We start from the raw sequence: 20,394 nt of genomic DNA on the forward strand, positions 1-20,394 counted from the left end.
TCTTATCGTGTTTTTTATTTCTTGTATAGACAATTTTGTATTTTTTTTCATATGTCCAGTTTTATGAATTTTGTTCTTTTTAAGTATTTTTTATTCTACTATTTTCTTCATTGAGTAAATATTATTTCCTTTGGAGAATATTAGAAATTTCTAAGATGAAATGGAGCTGAAACCTATGAGCATCATCAAGATTTTTTTTCCATTTGTATAGGTTACTTGGTTGTTGATTGGGAAAGTAAAAGAAAGAAAGTTGCTTGTTCTCCTCCAATACCTCACTGAAATAGCTACAACCCATAGTTTTTCAATAAGCTGCTATAGACAAAGATGGCATTTTGGCCCCAAACCTAAACACCGTCACTTTGCACTAAAGCCCAGGTTTCCTTCCATTCCCACGAGATTCATAGAGAAATGTAGCAATAGCCTACAAAATAAAACAAAGTTTGCAAAAAGACAGAAACACAAACTTCAAACAAACATGCAAAATACAAAATATAAGGTAGAAGATCCGAAATCAGATAACAACAATGAATTAAAGCAACCTAAAAAAGGATATGTGAGAGCACATAATAGAAATAAAAGAAAATAAACTAGAACAATAAAATACAAAACTCGGCCTACATAAGGATGGAAAGTAAATATAAAGTAATATGAGTAGAGTAAAAAGTATAAATCTAAACTAAAATTCCAAACGAATGTACAAAACTAAATAGATAAGAAAAGCTTGCAAAGCATATGAAAAATGAACTAAAATAAAATTAAAGGCCAAATATGTAAAAACCAGATAATATAAATAAAGCAAAAAAAATACAAAACTGAATTTGTTAAAGTGAATGTAAAGATGGAAAATAAATATAAAACAAGAATAAATCATTAAGAAAAGAAAAATATAAAATCGAGTTTTCCAAAAATAAAAAAAATGAATACAAATACAAAAACCCAAAAATGTTAGCTAGATTATAAAAAAAATAGCAAACAATAGAATAGAAAAGAAAAACTGAATATTGAAAAACTAACTAAACTAACAACAAGCGGACAAAACAGAATTGATTGAAGTAAACATACAAAGAAGAATATTATAAACTAACAGAATAAAATAATATCACGAAAAAACACAAAGCAGAGTGTATAAAGAAGACAGAATATACAAGAAGATCCATGATTTAAAACAAAACATAAAAACAAAAAGAAACCAAACAACAGAAAAAAGGCAGAATATAAAATAAATAGAAAAAAATACATATATGTAGACAAGTATAGGAAAAATAACAAAATAAAAGAAAACAATGATATAAATCAATGATATGTCTCCATCTTCCTACTCTTCTACCATTACTGGTTCTAATGCATATTGTTTGGCAAAAGAGGACCGAATAGAATTACCCCAGCAGGGATATTTATAATAGTGGTTGTTAAACACTTTACTTTTTGGAAGGGTTGTTAGGAGGATGGTTGGTGGGGCTAGACATGAACAGAAATTGAATTTTGATAAGAAAGATAAGTGGAGAGTGGAAAATGGGTGGTTATTTTTTTCATTTTGCCAGACACTTAACTTATTTTTGCCCCTCAGAAAGAAGAGCAACAGCTAAAAGATGTATTCATTTGTTCTTCAAGCCAAGAACTTAATGTTCACTTATTCTTTATCAGTAACATGCATTACATGTCCTGAGTTCAAGTTCACAAAAATTAATTTTTCTAAATTAGTTCTTTTCTGTAGAATTTTCTTCACTAAAACCTAATGTATTTTTTGGGTGCAAGGCATATAACTTCTACTTAATAAGATATGCATCTTATTCTCACACTTCTAAACAAATTCTGATATCTCTCTTCTATTATTGTTTTCAAGTGTAGATCATTCAACTAACCTATGTGAAATTGTAATGGAAGACACTATTTACAATAATCTAAAGTAGAGAACACGCAGGTACCAAATATATCACGACACAATTTTATCACTAGTTTAACTATACTAAAAGAACTTCAGTCAATTAACATAAACCGATTACTGAAGCAAGCTATAAGATCTTGGAAACTACATCAACAACATGGTTCAAAGAAAATATAAAGAGTAAATAAAAACCACGCTACATCCTTCAATTCTAGTAAATAAGTTTGTCACAGGTTTGCAAGTAAAAAAGCATATTACCAATAAAAGGGATATCAACATAATAACGCCCAAACCAAAAGTATAAATCAAGAACCCTATGGAGAATCCAAAAAATAAGCAAGAAACTAGGAAGTGGCGAAACTACAATATAATGCAGGACATGAATGACAAATCAAGAACTATCTTGATATTTTTAAGAAAGCAAGAGAATACAAAGGGAAAAGATTCATATACCAGCAAATCTTCCAAGTTTTCTATCGAACTCCAAAGAGAGAAGAAAAAAACACATCGAACATCTGAATTAAACTAAGTGAACTACCGAAGGAGACTACAATAATGCAAATTGGATAAAGCTTGCTTTAAATACCGATTTGTCATTCGAAAAAGCCAAAAATGGATGCATTAATATCATACAAAATCGTAGGAGACCACAATAATGCAAATTGGATAAGATTGATTAAATTACTGATTTATCATTTGAAAAAGCCGAAATGACTGCCTCAATATTATCCAAAAAATCACATCGATAGCTGCATTTACACAAGCTGGATGAGAACATTTGCATTTAGATTAAGATAGCCACAAGAGAAAACCAATAGATTGTGATTTGTGAATCCAAAAAAGGTTATGTTTCTTCATATGACTAGGTTAAACAAACCAGGACAAGAAGCAAACCAAGCCTCCAAACCTATAAGGAGAATGAACAATATCACACAGAGAAAAGCAAGAGAACTGGAACACAGATCACTTTGAACCAAGGGTTGAAATATTCTGTGTCAGTGGCTTGCTTGATTGGCACTTGCATGGTTTATATGAGGCCAGTGCTTGGCATGCATTGAACATCAGCAAGTACTAGCATACGGCCAGCATAGTGTCAATGTTGTGTGCTGATATGGCACAGGCACGATATGTATTGTCCCATGATGACTGAAACTTAGATCTAATAAAGTTTCCAAACCTTTAGCATACAATGAGGTATGAACATGTCACTTTTTACGCATAAGTGACAAACAAGGAAAGAAAAACTATGTGACAAATTAAGTTAGAAAGAATATTGTACTTAGGAACCAAGATAATATTCATGCTCATAGATTAGGAATTGCCAGAGCTGATAATAAAAGTTCAGATAATAAATATAGCAATCACAAGACTTAATTAATGACAACAAACTCAAAGAATGGAACCCAAATTTCGATAATCATGTCTCAAGCTCTAGGTGTAGTAATCTATTGTGAGAGATTAGAAGAAGAATGTAGGGTTTCCTTAACTCCAAAAATTATAAAGGCTTGCATGCGGAATGCTTTTGACTGAAGGTTTGTTATACACCATGAAAGAGTGCTAACTCTAGGCTAGCTGTCGATACTTTCTCAAACACTAGCTTACTAAAAGGTAGGTTGTCTTTGATAGCATTCTTGAAATTCATTTCCATACGATATTGGATTATCAAAATAGATGGCTACAATGATGAGATTGGGTCACCTATGTTACTTTGAATGAAGCTACTGTCAAACTTCATTAAGCATTAGCCGTGAAGTACAAGTACCTTTTCTTTTTCCTGATAAACAGAGCAAAACTATCTCAGATATCTTTCACCCCATAACCTAGGGATTTTACTTTCATAATATTATCTAGTGTTTGATTTTATTTGAAGATAAATGCCAGTTCCTGTGTGAACAGATTTCTCTGCTTTATAAAAACGGCAACCAAAAAAAAAAGATGTCATCATGTTTAGAAGGATTTCATCACTTCAAACCCAAACCTAGTGGGATGCACGAGATGGTACGTACTACTTATAAATCCATTTTATTTTGCACTTTAAGCAATACGGCATTTTTACTAACCATTTATAGACAATGTAATTGTTCTAATATAAATATCTTGGTTATTACTTACAAAGAGATCTACATGAGACCACTTTGAGATGCAACTAGTTTAGGCCTAAGTTATAATACTAATATTCTTACCACTGCAACATAAAGTAGTGACTAGATTCTAACAGGAATTCAAAGATAACAGAAGTAGGGTACAGGACATTACAGCTAAGGCTGCAAATGGGTCGAGACAACCCGCGTCCCGACCCGACCCGATCCGACCCGCGTAGACCCGATCTGAATTTTAGGATCTGCGGGTCCGAGTCGGGTCCTAAAATTGAACCCAAACCATTTTCTGGGTTGAGTCTGGGTTTACAGAATCTGGACCCGGCCCGACCCATTATTTTTTTAGGTCTATTTCGGGTTTACTGAATCTGAACCCGATCCCGACCTGAATCGACCCAAAGAGCTGGCCCGAACCCGAAAATGATTCGGGTCCAATTTTCTGGTAAGCATACTCTTTTCTAGTAAGCTAGAACGATATTCGTTACGGGCTTAGGACCAGTTAAAATTGTTGCTGTTCAAATTTCCACGAGTTGCTATTCTCCAGAATTGATGTCGGTGTTCACTTTTGTCCTTTGCTGCCCAGGGACGTACATAACATTTTTAATTGTATTGTATTGTATTGTATATCATGTTTTATTATACGTTATCTTATAGCATATATTATATAAGATAGTGTTGTATTGTATTGCATTATTATTGTACTAGATTAAACAACCAAAAACAAAACTTGCAGATATAATTTTTAGATACAAGCAAACCAAATAGATATTTGCAAATAAAAATGCAATATTTTTAATTGTATCTGCATCTAGATGCAAGCATCTAGAAACTGAGGCGATCAAACAATTCTTTAGCCTCAAAGCCTGCACAACTTCACCATTCACTGACAGATTGTAGAAGGAAGTTAGATATTGGCATGTATTAAAATTTCAATGACTTGCAACATAGACAAACAAGGTGCAAGCTTAATTGGATTATAAAACAATACAAACAATGAGTACTAATATATGCTACAGATGATTTCAAATTTCATATAGAATTATGAGTTTTGTCTTCAAGTGGACTCTGTGAAAAAGAATCACCTCAAAACCATAAAAAGAAGGATATCAGTGCCCAAGGTCCGCCGTACCGGTACCGGTCGGCGTACCGGTGGCGGCCCGTACCGGTCCGAACCGGTGGCGTACCGATCCGAACCGGTACCGGATTCGACGTTAATCCGGTACCGGTACGTACCGGCCGGTACGGATCGGTACGGCAGACCATGTTAGTGCCTTTGAATATTCTTTCAAGTTACCACATTGTACAAAAATTGATACAACAAAGAGGACCAAAAGAATACAGCAGGCAACCATCTCTAATGCACTATTAATTCCATCACCACAAATAGAGGACAACAGAAAATAGCAAAATAAACCTGCTGACAGGAAGTCAAAATTGCTGCACTATAAAGAAAGCAAAATAGCTGCAGTTAAAGATAAGCAGCAACAGCGACAGTGGTATCAAAAGAAAAAAAAAAAAGATAAGCCAGTGCTATCAAAAAAAGGAGCAGCAACAGCATTATATCTAGAGAACTGAAGAATGTATATACATATATACCCAAAGACCTCAAATTAAAGAACCACAAAGCACTGGTATGCAGTCTACTGCAGAAGAGGAAAGAGTCTAGAATGAACTATGTTGCTACAATTCGTTAGACAAAAATGTAGGTATTTAGGACATCAAATAGTAATGGTAAAAGAGATAAAACAAGCTAAAGCAAACTTTATGCTTATAATTCTGCAGCCTACAGAAACTCCATTTAAGCTAAAGCAAATACCTTATAGCAGCTTTATGGTGTCAGTGAAAATTATAAAACAGCGTATTCAGACCGCCACCTCCCAGTTAAGTTCATTCATGGACAAAACGAGATAAAAAGCAAAATAGGAAGGAACATGGAAAAGAAAAGGTAGGCCACTAAGGACTTTGACCTGCGCGATATAGCTGGCAATAGGATGATGGAAAACCCAAAAGAGATACTATTGCAAATCTCGCTTGGACTCAACTCCTGCTTCAGCAGCCTGCCAAGGTTTGCTCTTTCGCTGGCTTTCATTTTGCCGAAAGCCGTTAGACCTAGTTGACTCCTCATTGTTGGATCTCACCCCAGTACCATTTTCCTCCAGGACTGATTCAGAATTTTCTTTTACTTGTGAATACCTCTTCCTCTTCTTCCCATTCTCAACTGTCGAGCCTTTTATATCTTTGCTCGAGGCAGAAGGTTTCACATCATCTCCTTCTTCTTCCTCAATCTTCTCAGTATCCTCTTTGTCCAAGTCTACTTTTAAAGGTTTTTGTGGCCTTCCCCTCCTCTTATATTTAGGAAGAACCTCTTCACCACCACTCCCTGGATCTTCATGACTTGTTACTACTGTTAAATTCCTCCCCTTCCCTCTGCCTCTACCCATTAATCCAAAAGCCGAATCCAATCTCTAACAAGATTTGAAAACTAATAAAAGATGCAAGAGAGAAACTGATAACATATTTTATATTTCAAAAAGAAAAAGAATTCACATAAAACTGGTAAGTTCCAGATAATCCGAAAAACAGACTATGATTAAGCATCCAGATTGCCTTTCAAAAAAAAAAAAATGTCAAATGCGATGTTTCTGAAGATACCACATGGCAGTAGATAATCCCAAAGAAACAGATGCTTCACTTATTTTCCAAATATTGATCCCAGGAAACTACACAGAAGGAACAAAAACTTCATCTTTTCATTAGCATCACCATAACCAAAACTGAAGAATCTACAAAAGGTCACCCTTGGAAGATCAAAGAAATCCCTCCTTTGAAAATTATTAAACATATTAAAAATTATTAAAAATTTCCCCATGATCAACCAGTCGGACATACAAGATGATCAAAATGCAAGAAAATCAAAAAATCACTTAAAGAAGATCCAGATCTAGAATCTGTCAAAACTAAAACCCTACAGATAATCTAGGCACAAAATAACAGGGAAATCAACCTATAGCATCAAATCCGGACCCAAAATCAAGAAACATATCTATAATCCAGAAAACTATCACCAAATAACACCAAAATCTTGAACTATAAATCAAGAACCACGAAGTATTCAAAGAACACGAACGAAAATAGGAATTGGAGAAAAATGTCAAATGCGATGATGTTTCTGAAGATATCACATGGCAGTAGATAATCCCAAAGAAACAGATGCTTCACTTATTTTCCAAATAATGATCCCAGGAAACTAAAGAGAAGGAACAAAAACTTCATCTTTTCATTAGCATCACCAAGAATCTACAAAAGGTCACCCCTGGAAGATCAAAGAAATCCCTCCTTTGAAAATTATTAACCATATTAAAAATTATTAAAAATTTCCCCATCATCAACCAGTCGGACATGCAAGATGATCAAAATGCAAGAAAATCAAAAAATCACTTAAAGCAAGATCCAGATCTAGAATCTGTCAAAACTAAAACCCTATAGATAATCTAGGCACAAAATAACAGGGAAATCAACCTATAACATCAAATCCAGACCCAAAATAAAGAAACATATCTATAATCCAGAAAACTATCACCAAATAACACCAAAATCTTGAACTATAAATCAAGAACAAGAACACGAACGAAAATAGGAATTGGAGAAAATCACGAATATAACGACAAAACCCAACTAGAAATCAAGAACCATCTCGAATCTAAAAGAGAAAGCAAGAAAATACAGAAGTGGGCATGGATCGCTTATCGGGTCTCCAGCGATGGCGCCTCCGCACCTTCTCGCCGTCATTCTCGTCATCTACGGTGCAGATATTGATGCACGAGGACGACCCAAAGAAGCCATGGACAAGGACGATGCCACGATCGTCACCACGCACGTCGTCGCCACGAAGAAGACCTACAGAAAGGGGAGAAACAAGACCAAGAGGACCTTGATTCCAAAAGGAAAGCAAGAAAATACAGAAGTGGGCATGGATCGCTTATCGGGTCTCCAGCAATGGCGCTTCCGCACCTTCTCGCCGTTGTTCTCGTCATCTACGGCGCTTGATGCACGAGGACGACCCAAGGACACCATGGACGAGGACGATGCCACGGACGAGGACGATGCCACGATCGTCACCACACTCGTCGTCGCCACGAAGAAAACAAGGGGGAGAAACCGAGACAAAGAGGACCCAAGTAACGGGAGAAAGGGGTGGGGCCTCTAATATGGGGAGGGAAGTTTAACCTCTAAGTCGGCAACCCTTACCGACTTGGTGATAAAATTACTTATTTATCACCTGTTGAGTCATAATTTCTTAGATATATTGGAAAATTGTTCTGAAGTCCCTCTTTAACATGTTGAATTATTTTTCGTGTTTACCATGAACATGGATTATAAGTTCATTAAGCTATAAACACCAAATCAAGCCAGCAATTACCGTCGGTTTGCTTTTTAGCAATAATTTTTTTTTTTCATGCTGCTTTCTACATACCTTCTCTTATTCTCAGTCCGAAAATATTAGTTAAAAGAGATCTATCAATTAATATATTTATTTATAAATTGCGAGGCTCAATTAATATACTGAAGAACCAAGAAATTATACTCAAGAAACTATTCAAAACAAAAATATTGATTTCTTATAGGAATCAAAGAAACCACAATAAGAAGGTGAAGAAAAGCACCAATTGAGCACACCCATATATGTTGTGACTTGCGGTTCCTTTCATCCACTGAAGTCCCTCAAATCAAATTTCTCCAACTCCCGGATCCTAACCATGTCATCCTTCTTAGCTAAGATCCCCACCCGTTGTCCTTATTGGCAAATGGTAAGGTACCCGAGGGGATGTATGAATAAATCTTTTTTGTCTTTATGACAAAGGTGCATGAGGCAGATTTTAGAATCGATCTCCTATAGAACTTCCAACTTCTTGAAGTTCTCTGGCCAAATAGCCTCAGGCACAGCATCATGATTGAATGCGAAGTACAAAGATGCAAAGAGTGCTTTAGTTTTAAGTGGGATTGAGCTCATAAATAATCTTGTTTCAATGGATAAGAGGCTTCGAACTAATTTAATGGATGAGACTGATCTTACTTTTTGTAAATAACAGAGATTTCTTTTTGATAGATATTTATTTATAATTCCAGCAGTACCTCATAAGGTGTTTATATTTTTAGAATATGAAAAGAGGGATATTCTAAGAATAATTAAAAATTCTGACTATTATAGGAGCACTTTGAGAATAACAAAAATTTGTTGGAAATACTGATCTAGCGCGCATCTAAATTGTTGCATCTGGCCTACTCTTGATGGTAGTCTAGTGCCTAATTGGACTGCCATAACTAATGCATATCATTGTCTGTCAATTTTTGCAGTTTTCTATGATGCATGATTTGTTTCCCCAAAAGGATTAAGACTCTAAAACTCTATTCTACATTAATGTTGGGTACTTGATTGTGATCAATCTTTTTCCTCTTTTTCAACAAAGATCAGCAGGGGCACTTGCAACTGATTGTACTGTATGTTTCCATCTTCTAAGGATGGCTATACACTCTACATATGCTGAAGGAAACCCCAGGATACACTCAAAAACTATTTTCAAGAAGAACCCAGAGGATTCGAAGATTTATAATGGCAACCGTACAAGGTCATCACTCTTAAGTAGAACAATTATGCGCATGTTAATTTACCTGATATCATAATTAGATCTCCACATTTTAATGCGGAAAGAGATGGTTTAATCTATCAACCAAGATGCATGCAACTTGCCTTGATAAAGGTGGGACATCTATAGCTACAAGAAGCCTGATCATCCTTCGGCTGCAGACATTGGCCACACCCAGCATGTAAAGATATCCTTGCAGGGATGCAACTGCTGCAACTTCTGTAATAGTGTAACCTTAAGGCCAATCGAACCCTCCAACCACCAAAGTCGAGGAAGCATCCATCTTGCTTAGATGCAGTTTGTCATTAAAAAAAAAAACATTAGACAACTTCGTCGGACAGCATGTATATATAATATCAAAAACAACGAAATGATGTAAGAAAGTAGGTATAGCTTGTGGCATGGGAAAGAACAAAATAGAATTCATTTAGGTTGCAGGAACAGGTTAACCAAGGTAAAAGAAAATTGAGTCACAGCAATTCGTAATATGTTCAATAAATACCTAGAAAATTACTTCAACTGACAGATCTTGATGGACAAGTAAATGTAGAGGATTAATAAACTTGAAAGCCCTAGGATTCCCCACATATAGGGGGGGAACCCTACACGCCCAAGATACCAAAATCTTTTGTGACATGTCGTTGCATTTGTTTTAAGAATTAAAGGAGAATAGTTCCTAACATCCCTGCCATGGTGTTTGGGTTTTTGGTAGAGGCACCATGTCGATGAGAATCTATTCATTAGAGATTGCATGCAATTGTAGGTCATCCAAAACTCTATATGACACCATGTGATATCTTAAAACTTCTTGAAAGCTCCAGTTACAAGCACCAGAAATCTCTCCTCAAGAGAACTTCAGAAAGTTTCTTGTTCATATATAAAGGTATGATAAACTTCCCATTTAGTGCCTATTTGGATATATTCCAGAAGGAATTGGATTTGTTGGCCTGCCCAGCCTGTAGTTTTCTAAGGGCCCACCCAAGTCCTAGCCTAGATCCTAGCCTGTGGGCCTATTGGTCTGCAGGAAGGAGAGAAAGACCCATGGAGGTCTTTCTTCCTCTCATAGGATTCAGGCTGTGGGGATGTTGGGTTGACATGGACCATACCTATTTAGGCTGCCAATCCATAAATCCATCAGTAAATCCAGCTCAATCTTACTGGATTTCCCAAACACGGCCTTACTAGAGAAAATAATTACCTAGAAAACAAGAAGAAGAAAATAGAATTCAAATATTAACAAAGGGGCTTACATAAGTATCCTTCGAGAGTGCCAGCATCTAGGAAGGAATTGCTTCATGAAATTTTATGGAATATGTAACAATTCATTTGCTAAAAAATTATTAAAGAACCGATTTTGTTTCCATAAAAGTAAATGTAGTTAGAAGTTGAAAACAATTTAAAGGCACAATGTTTTTGCTAATTGCATATTAAAATCATGGAGCAAATGTCAGAATAAACATTCTTTAGAGCTCATTATTTCTTATGCATCAATAGGCAACACTACAGAATCTTACAAAAGTGAATTACCAAAAGAATATTATATTCGTTCACCAACAACTCTACCTTCAAAATGTGTCCATTTCCAAAAATCCAGCAGTTTGTCTTGGAATGCTAAAATATTGAGATTAAAAGTTTTTCTTGGCATCTTTAGAGTATCCCATGAAACAGGTAATATTGCTGGTTTACAAATTGAAGCAATAGAATAGAGTGCACTGGCTTATTAGAAACCAAAGTTATAGAGAATGGTCTGAAAAAGATTTACCGACAAACTTGAAACAAATTGGAACATATAATTGACTAGGATAGTTTTAGCAAAAGAATATTTTGATTTTAGGAGGGTTTGTCTAAGTGACAGTCAATTTTTATAAGCATCCTCAAATAAATTTACAGTATATAGGTTAGGCACAGCCACTATTAAATTCCAATGCTGTGAGATCCATTTTATCCTTTGAGATAAAGGAGAACAAGGCTTTGATTTTTGAGGCCAGGAATAGACAAAGTAGTCATAAGGATGGGTCTAAGGCAGCCAATTGACAAATTGAGTGCTTCACAATAACACAAATCATGACAACCATTCAAAAACATATAATACAAGGCACCGATGTTTAGATCCTGGCAAGACGGGGGGGCATCCCATCCTATTCCTGAGAGAAAATGGGAGTAGGACAGGACCTCAAAACCCATTCATGTGAGGAAAGAAGAAGAAAGGAAAGAAAGAAACGAAAGAAGAAGACAAGGAAAAAAGAAAGGAAAGAAAGAAAGGAGGAAAAAAGAAAAGAAACAAACAAAAAAATAAACGAAAGAATAATAATAATAATACCATGATATTGACAAAATGAAAATGGAATTATGAGATTCTATTATCCATCTAAAGTAAATCATAGCATAAGAGAACCACTGCTCAAGCAAAAATATACAAATAAACAAACTTGCCAATCGATATCTCATATTTAGTTGTTAAAGAAGGCATTTTTCAATCATGCAGCACTTTCAAACCGACGTCCAGATCTATTAGATTATAGTGCTAGAACCTAGAAGCATACCAACTTTAAGGGAGGCATCAGCCTGAGCAATGTTTCGGGCCATGGCAGCGAGCAGAGCAATCCCATGCTTGGCAGCCGCAACCGTGTTAGCCGTGGGGGCATTCACAACAAGACACCCATGCTCGGTGGCGGTGGCAAGATCCTCGGGGTAGAGGTTATAGGAGCAAGATCTACCTCCGCATGCAAATCTTTATGCAGTAGATAAAAACCATGCAAATATGGACAGATGAAAAACCTAACACAGCATAAACCATGCAAATTCGACACTATTTTCTTCATCAGAACCAAGCATATAGCGATATCTGGTACCAACAGTAATTAATGCAAATATTAGTAGAAAAATCTATTAGATATTACAAATAAGCTTCTGAAAGCATCCATGTTAGACAACCACAAAAATAAACAAATCCCTAATGGAGTCAAAAAAACAAAAGAATATATCAAGTATATAAAAAGATTTATCAAATGCTATCTTCTGAAGAGTCAAGAATCACTTATGCAAAGCCTGAAAATTACAAGAACTTAAATCGCACAAAACAAACATAAATTAAGCAATAGCAACCAAAACCTTGAAAACTCAAATATTAACAGCGGAAACAAAATTCAATCATACAAGTTGCCGTGGCAACTAAACATACCAAACTGGAGAAAGTGTCTCAATTTTTCAACCAGAAAGATAACCTTGTAAAGCGCAACAATGTACCACAAGTTCAAAAATACCCAAACAATATAACATAGCAAACGGCCGACACTACCCAACATTAAACTACGATTGAAAAAACCCTTCAACCATACATCTACTATAGACAACACTACAAAGAGAGACCTAATTGAAATCAAACCTACCTATTTCATTGATAGCCAAACACACCGGACAAACCTACTACCCAACAATAAACAAACTTTAATACAGATTTCTTGGTCTGTGATTAAAATCAAGATTTCTGATTTACAAATCACAATCTATTGGTTTTTTCTTGTGGTTTGGTTTTTTATTGTGGTTGCCTTTGTCTAAATGAAGATGTTTTCATCCGGCATATGTGTAAATGCAGCTATCGATGCGATTTTTTGGATGATATTGACGCAGTCATTTTGGCTTTTTCAAATGATAGATCAGCAATTAAAGAAAGCCTATCCAATTTGTATTATTGCGGTCTCCCATGATTCTTTTGGTCCTCTTTGCTGTATCAATTTTTGTACAATGTGGTAGCTTGAAAGAATAATCAGAGGCACTGATTCCCTTCTTTTTATGGTTTTGAGGTGATTCTTTTTCACAGAGTCCACTTGAAGACAAAACTCAACTCTATATGGAATTTGTAAACATCTGTAGCATATATTAGTACTCATTGTTTGTATTGTTTTATATCCAATTAAGCTTGCGCCTTGTTTGTCTATGTTGCAAGTCATTGATATTTTAATGCATGCCAATATCAAACTTCCTTCCACAATCTTTTTCTCGAAGCTTCTCTTTTTCTTTCACTATATTCATTTTAGTTTTCTTTGACATTTATGAGAAGTAAGCAATCACCTACGCTGCTTATTTTGCTCTATTTATATTTTGTAGATAAGTTCTACTTAGTTTGAGTTCATCAGATCAGAATGGAGCCACAACTGTAATTTCCTATACCCTACTTCTGTTATCTTTGAATTTCTGTTAGAATCAAGTCACTACTTTCAGTTGTAGTGGTCAAAATATTAGTATTATAACTTAGGCCTAAATCAGTTGCATGTCAGAGTGTGTCACGTGGATCTCCTTGTAAGTAATAAGCAAGATATTTATATTAGAACAATTATATTGTCTATAAACGGTTAGTAAAAATGTCGTATTGCTTATAGTGCAAAATGAAATGGATTTATAAGTAGCAGGTGCCATCTTGTGCATCCCACTTTGTTTGGGTTTGAAGTGATGGAATTCTTCTAAACATGATAACGGCATCTCTTTTTTTGATCGCCATTTTTATAAAGCAGAGGAATCTGTTCACACAGAAACTGGCATTTTTCTTCAAATAAAATCAAACACTAGATAATATTATGAAATTAAAATTCCCGGGTTCTGGAGTTAAAAATCTTTGAGATAAGTTTTCTCTGTTTATCAAGAAAAAGAAAAGGTACTTACTCTTCACGGCTAATACTTAATGGAGTTTGACAGTAGCTTCATTCAAAGTAACATAGGTGACCCAATCTCATCATTGTAGCCATCTATTTTGATAATCCAATATCATATGAAAATGAATTTCAAGAATGCTATCAAAGACAGCCTACCTTTTAGTAAGCTTAGTAAGCTAGTGTTTGAGAATGTTTCGACAACTAGCCTAGAGTTAGCACTCTGTCATGGTGTATAACAAAACTTCAGTCAAAAGCATTCCCCATGCAAGCCTTTATAATTTTTGGACTTAAGGAAACCCTACATTCTTTTCCTAATCTCTTGCAATAGATTACTGCATCTAACGCTTGACACATGATTATTGAAATTTGGGTTCCATTCTTTGAGTTTGCTGTCATTAATTAAGTCTTGTGATTGCTATATTTATTATCTGAACTTTTATTATCATCTCATAAACTGGCAATTCCTAATCTATGAGCATGAATATTATTTGGTTCCTAAGTACAATATTCTTTCTAACTTAATTTGTCACACAATTTTTCTTTCCTTGTTTGTAACTTATGCATAAAAAGTGACATGTTCACACCTCAATTTATGCTAAAGGTTTGTAAACTTTATTAGATCTAAGTTCCAGTCATCATGGGACAATACATACCGTGCATGTGCCATATCAACACACAACATTGACACTAGTCTGGCCGTATGCCAGTACTTGCTGATGTCACTGGCCTCGTATAAACCATGCAAGTGCCAATCAAGCAAGCCACTGACACAGGAAATTTCAATCTTTGGTTCAAAGTGATCTGTGTTCCAGATCTCTTGCTTTTCTCTGTGTGATATTGTTCATTTCTCCTTACAGGTTTGGAGGCTAGGCTTTTTCTTGTACTTGTTTAACCTAGTCACTTGAAGAAACATAACTTTTTTTGGATTCACAAATCACAATCTATTGGTTTTCTCTTGTGGCTATCTTTATCTAAATGCAAATGTTCTCATCCAGCTTGTGTAAATGCTGCTATCGATGCAATTTTTTGGATGATATTGAGGCAGTTATTTTGGCTTTTTCAAATGGTAAATCAGTAATTTAATAAAGCTTATCCAATTTGCATTATTGTGGTCTCCTGCGATTTTGTATGATATTGATGCAGCCCTTTTTGGCTTTTTCGAATGACAAATCAGTATTTAAAGAAAGCTTAATCCAATTTGCAATATTGTGGTCTCCTTCGGTGGTTCACTTTGTTTAATCCAGATGTTCGATGTGTTTTTTTTTCTCCCTTTGGAGTTCGATAGAGAACTTGGAAGATTTGCCAGTATATGAGTATTTTCCCTTCGTATTCTCTTGCTTCTTTAAAATATCAAGATAGTTCTTGATTTATCATTCATATCTGGCATTATATTGTAGTTTTGCCACTTCCTATTTTCTTGCTTCTTTTTTAGATTCTCCATAGGGTTCTTGATTTATACTTTTGGTTTGGGCGTTATATGTTGACATTTCTTTTATTGAGTAATCTGCTTTTTTACTTGCAAACCTGTGACAAACCTATTTACTAGAACTGAAAGATGTAGCGCGGTTTTCATTTGCTCTTGGTATTTCTTTTTGAACCATGTTGTTGATGTAGGTTCCAAGATCTTATAGCTTGCTTCAGTAATTCAGTTTATGTTAATTGACTGAAGTTCTTTTAGTATAGTCAAACTGCTTGTAAAATTGTGTCGTGATATTTTTGGTACCTACGTGTTCTCCCTGCTTTAGATTATTGTAAATAGCGTCTTCCATTACTATTTCACAGAGGCTAGTTGAATACTCTACACATGAAAACAATAGTAGAAGAGAAATATCAGAATTTGTTAAGAAGTGTGAAAGAATAAAATGCATATCTTATTAAGTAAAAGTTATATGAATTGCGCCCAAAAAAAATATTAGATTTTAGTGAAGAAAATCCTACAGAAAAGAACTAATTTAGAAAGATTAGTTTTTGTGAACCTGAACTCAGCACATGTGATGTATGTTACTGATAAAGATTAAGTGAACATTAAGTTCTTGGCTCAAAGAACAAATGAATACGTCTTTTAGCTGTTGCTCTCTTTTCTGAGGGTTATAAATAAGTTAAGTGTCTGGCAAAATAAAAAAGGTAACCACCTATTTTCCACTCCATTTATCTTTCTTATCAAAATTCAATTTCTGTTCATGTCAAGCCCTACCACCCACCCTCCTGACAACCCTCCCAAAAAGTAAAGCGTTTAACAACCACTGTTATGGATACCCTTGCTGGGGTAATTCAATTCAATCCACTTTTACCAAACAATACGTATCAGGACTAGTAATAGTAGAAGAGTAGGAAGATGGAGACATGTATCTCTGATTTGTATCATTGTTTTTTTTTCTATTTGTTATATTTCCTACACCTTTCTACAGATATGCATTTTTTTCTGTTTATTTTATCTTCTGTCTTTTTTTTGTTTTTCGGTTTCTTTTTGTTTTTATGTTTTATTTCAAATCATGGATCTTCTTGTGTATTCTGTCATTTTTTATGCATTCTTCTTTGTGTTTTTTTGTGATATCATTTTTTTTCTATTAGTTTATAATATTCTTTTTTGTATGTTTACTTCAACTAATTCTAGTTTGTACTCTTGTTGTTAGTTTAGTTAGTTTTTCAATATTCAGTTTTTCTTTTCTCTTCTATCTTTTGCTACTTGTTTTATAACCTAGCTAACATTTTTAATTTTTTGTATTTGCATTCCATTTTTTTATTTTTGGAAAACTTAACTTGATATTTAGTCTTTTCTATATGATTTATTCTTGTTTTCTATGTATTTTCCATCTTTACGTTCACTTTCACAAATTCAATTTTGTATTTTTTTTGTTTTATTTATATTATCTGGTTTTTACATATTTGGCGTTTAATTTTTTTTAGTTCATTTTTCATATGCTTTGCGAGCTTTTCTTATATATTTAGTTTTGTACATTCTTTTGAAATTTAGTTTAGATTTATACTTTTTACTCTACTCATTTTACTTTATATATGCCTTCCATCCTTATATAGCCTGAGTTTTATATTTTATTGTTCTAGTTTATTTTCTTTAATTTCTATTATGTGCTTTCACATGTTCCCCTTTTTAGGTTGCTTTAATTCATTGTTGTTATTTGACTTGGGATCTTCTATCTTATATTTTGTGTTTGGCATACTTGTTTGGAGTTTGTGTTTCTATCTTTTTGCAAATTCTGTTTTATTTTTTAGACTACTGTAACATTTCCCCAAGAATCTCCTGAGAAAGGATGGAAACTTGGGCTTTACTGCAAAGTGACGGAGTTTAGGTGATAATTTGGGGCCAAAATGCCAACTTTGTCTACAGCAGCTCATTGAAAAACCATGAGTTGCGGCCATTTCAGTGAGGTTTTGGGGGAGAAGAAGCAACTTTCTATCTTTTATTTGCCATTTGTGCCTTTATGTTATCTTTCAAAAATTCAGTTTTATTTTTTTTTTTGTTTTAGATTTTCTGTTTCACTATCCTTTTTTTTTAAAATTCGGTTACTCATTATATTGTATTTATTCTTCTTAGTTGGATCATAGCCCGATTTCAAAAATTTGCTTTCTGTATTTTTTTGGACTTTTATTTCCTCTCCTTTTTTGCAAATCCAATTTTACTTTTTAATTTTGTTCTATTTTATATTTATTTTCTGTTTTCACATTCATTTTTGCACATTCTTTTTTTCTGTTTCTAGTTGTTTTGTTTGTTCCATTATCTATATCCATACAATTGGTTTTGTATGTTTTGGAATTTCCATGTATTTTATTTTCTTGTAAATTCACTTTTATATTTTAATGTATTTTAATTTCTGTTAATTTTCCACTGTTATTTACAGTTTCATAAATCCATTATTGTTTCTTTTCATCCTAATTGTTTTTATTTTTTGTTTGCTTGTCATCTTTTTGTTCACTTCATTTTTGTTTCTTTTCATCCTAATTGTTTTTATTTTTAATTTGTTTTCTTTATTTCTATTTTTGTTCATTATATGGCTTCATATATTTAGTTATTTGTTTTTTCAAATCCAGGTTTATATTCTCTTGCATTTCTGTTTTGTTTTACTTTTTGTTTCTTTCCATCTTTATATATCGAGTTTCACATTTTTGTTTTTATTTTCTTATTGTGTTTTTAATTTCTTGTATAGACATTTTGGTATTTTTTTCTAATGTCCAGTTTCATGAATTTTGTTCTTTTTAGGTATTTTTTATTCTACTATTTTCTTCATTGAGTAAATATTATTTCCTTTGGAGAATATTAGAAATTTCTAAGATGAAATGGAGCTGAAACCCTATGAGCATTATCAAGATTTTTTTCCCATTTGTATAGGTTACTTGGTTGTTGATTGGGAAAATAAAAGAAAGAAAGTTGCTTGTTCTCCTCCAATACCTCACTGAAATAGCTACAACCCATGGTTTTTCAATAAGCTGCTATAGACAAAGATGACATTTTGGCCCCAAACCTAAACTCCGTCACTTTGCACTAAAGCCCAGATTTCGATCCTTTCCCACGAGATTCATCGAGAAATGTAGCAGTAGTCTACAAAATAAAACAAAGTTTGCAAAAAGACAGAAACACAAACTCCAAACAAGCATGCAAAACACAAAATATAAGATAGAAGATCCCAAATCAGATAACAACAATGAATTAAAGCAACCTTAAAAAGGATATGTAAGAGCACATAATAGAAATAAAAGAAAATAAACCAGAACAATAAAATACAAAACTCGGCCTACATAAGGATGGAGGTAAATATAAAGTAATATGAGTAGAGTAAAAAGTATAAATCTAAACTAAATTTCAAAACGAATGTACAAAACTAAATAGATAAGAAAAGCTCGCAAAGCATATGAGACATGAACTAAAATAAAATTAAAGGCCAAATATGTAAAAAATAGATAATATAAATAAAGCAAAAAAAACACAACTGAATTTGTTAAAGTGAATGTAAAGATGAAAAATAAATAGAAAACAAGAATAAATCATTTAGAAAAGAAAAATATAAAACTGAGTTTTTCAAAAATAAAAAAATGAATACAAATACAAAAACCCAAAAATGTTAGCCAGATTATAAAAGAAAAACTGAATATTGAAAAACTAACTATACTAACAACAAGCGTACAAAACAGAATTGGTTGAAGTAAACATACAAAGAAGAATATTATAAACTAATAAAAAAAATAATATCACAAAAAAAGCACAAAGCAGAGTGTATAAAAAAGACAGAATATACAAGAAGATCCATGATTTAAAACAAAACATAAAAGCAAAAAGAAACCAAACAACAGAAAAAAGGCAGAATATAAAATAAATAGAAAAAATACATATATGTAGAAAAGTATAGGAAAAATAACAAAAGAGAAAAAAACAATGATATAAATCAATGATACATGTCTCCTTCTTCCTACTCTTCTACCATTACTAGTCCTAATGCATATTGTTTGGTAAAAGAGGACCGAATGGAATTACCCCAGCAGGGATATTTATAATAGTGGTTGTTAAACACTTTACTTTTTAGAAGGGCTGTCAGGAGGGTGGTCGGTGGGGCTCGACATGAACAGAAATTGGATTTTGTTAAGAAAGATAAGTGGAGAGTGGAAAATGGGTGGTTACCTTATTTTTGCCCCTCAGAAAGGAGAGCAACAGCTAAAAGATGTATTCATTCATTCTTCGAGCCAAGAACTTAATGTTCACTTATTCTTTATCAGTAACATGCATTACATGTGCTGAGTTCAAGTTCACAAAAATTAATCTTTCTAAATTAGTTTTTTTCTGTAGAATTTTCTTCACTAAAACCTAATGTATTTTTTGGGTGCAATGCATATAACTTTTACTTAATAAGATATGCATCTTATTCTCACACTTCTAAACAAATTCTGATATCGCTCTTCTATTATTGTTTTCAAGTGTAGATCATTCAACTAGCCTATGTGAAATTGTAATGGAAGACACTATTTACAATAATCTAAAGTGGAGAACACGCAGGTACCAAATATATCACGACACAATTTTATCACCAGTTTAACTATACTAAAACAACTCCAATCAATTAACATAAACCGACTTACTGAAGCAAGCAATAAGATCTTGGAAACTACATCAA

General features: G+C 33.7%; 1 protein-coding gene across 1 annotated transcript; it reads right to left on the reverse strand.

Annotated features, from left to right (window-relative positions):
* Positions 1–5,718: 5,718 nt before the first annotated feature.
* LOC148699551 (uncharacterized) lies at positions 5,719–19,334 on the reverse strand. The gene is made up of 2 exons (XM_089928572.1): positions 12,170–19,334; positions 5,719–9,909 (listed from the first exon to the last, which is right to left on the reverse strand). Exon 2 carries the CDS (start codon positions 6,420–6,422, stop codon positions 5,997–5,999), a length of 426 nt encoding a protein of 141 aa, XP_089784698.1. The 5' UTR covers positions 6,423–9,909; positions 12,170–19,334; the 3' UTR covers positions 5,719–5,996.
* Positions 19,335–20,394: the final 1,060 nt, after the last annotated feature.

This window comes from Phoenix dactylifera, chromosome 18 (genome assembly GCF_051530095.1).
Source record: "Phoenix dactylifera cultivar Ajwa chromosome 18, Ajwa_hap1_PhDact_Kaust_v1.1, whole genome shotgun sequence".
NCBI lineage: Eukaryota > Viridiplantae > Streptophyta > Magnoliopsida > Arecales > Arecaceae > Phoenix > Phoenix dactylifera.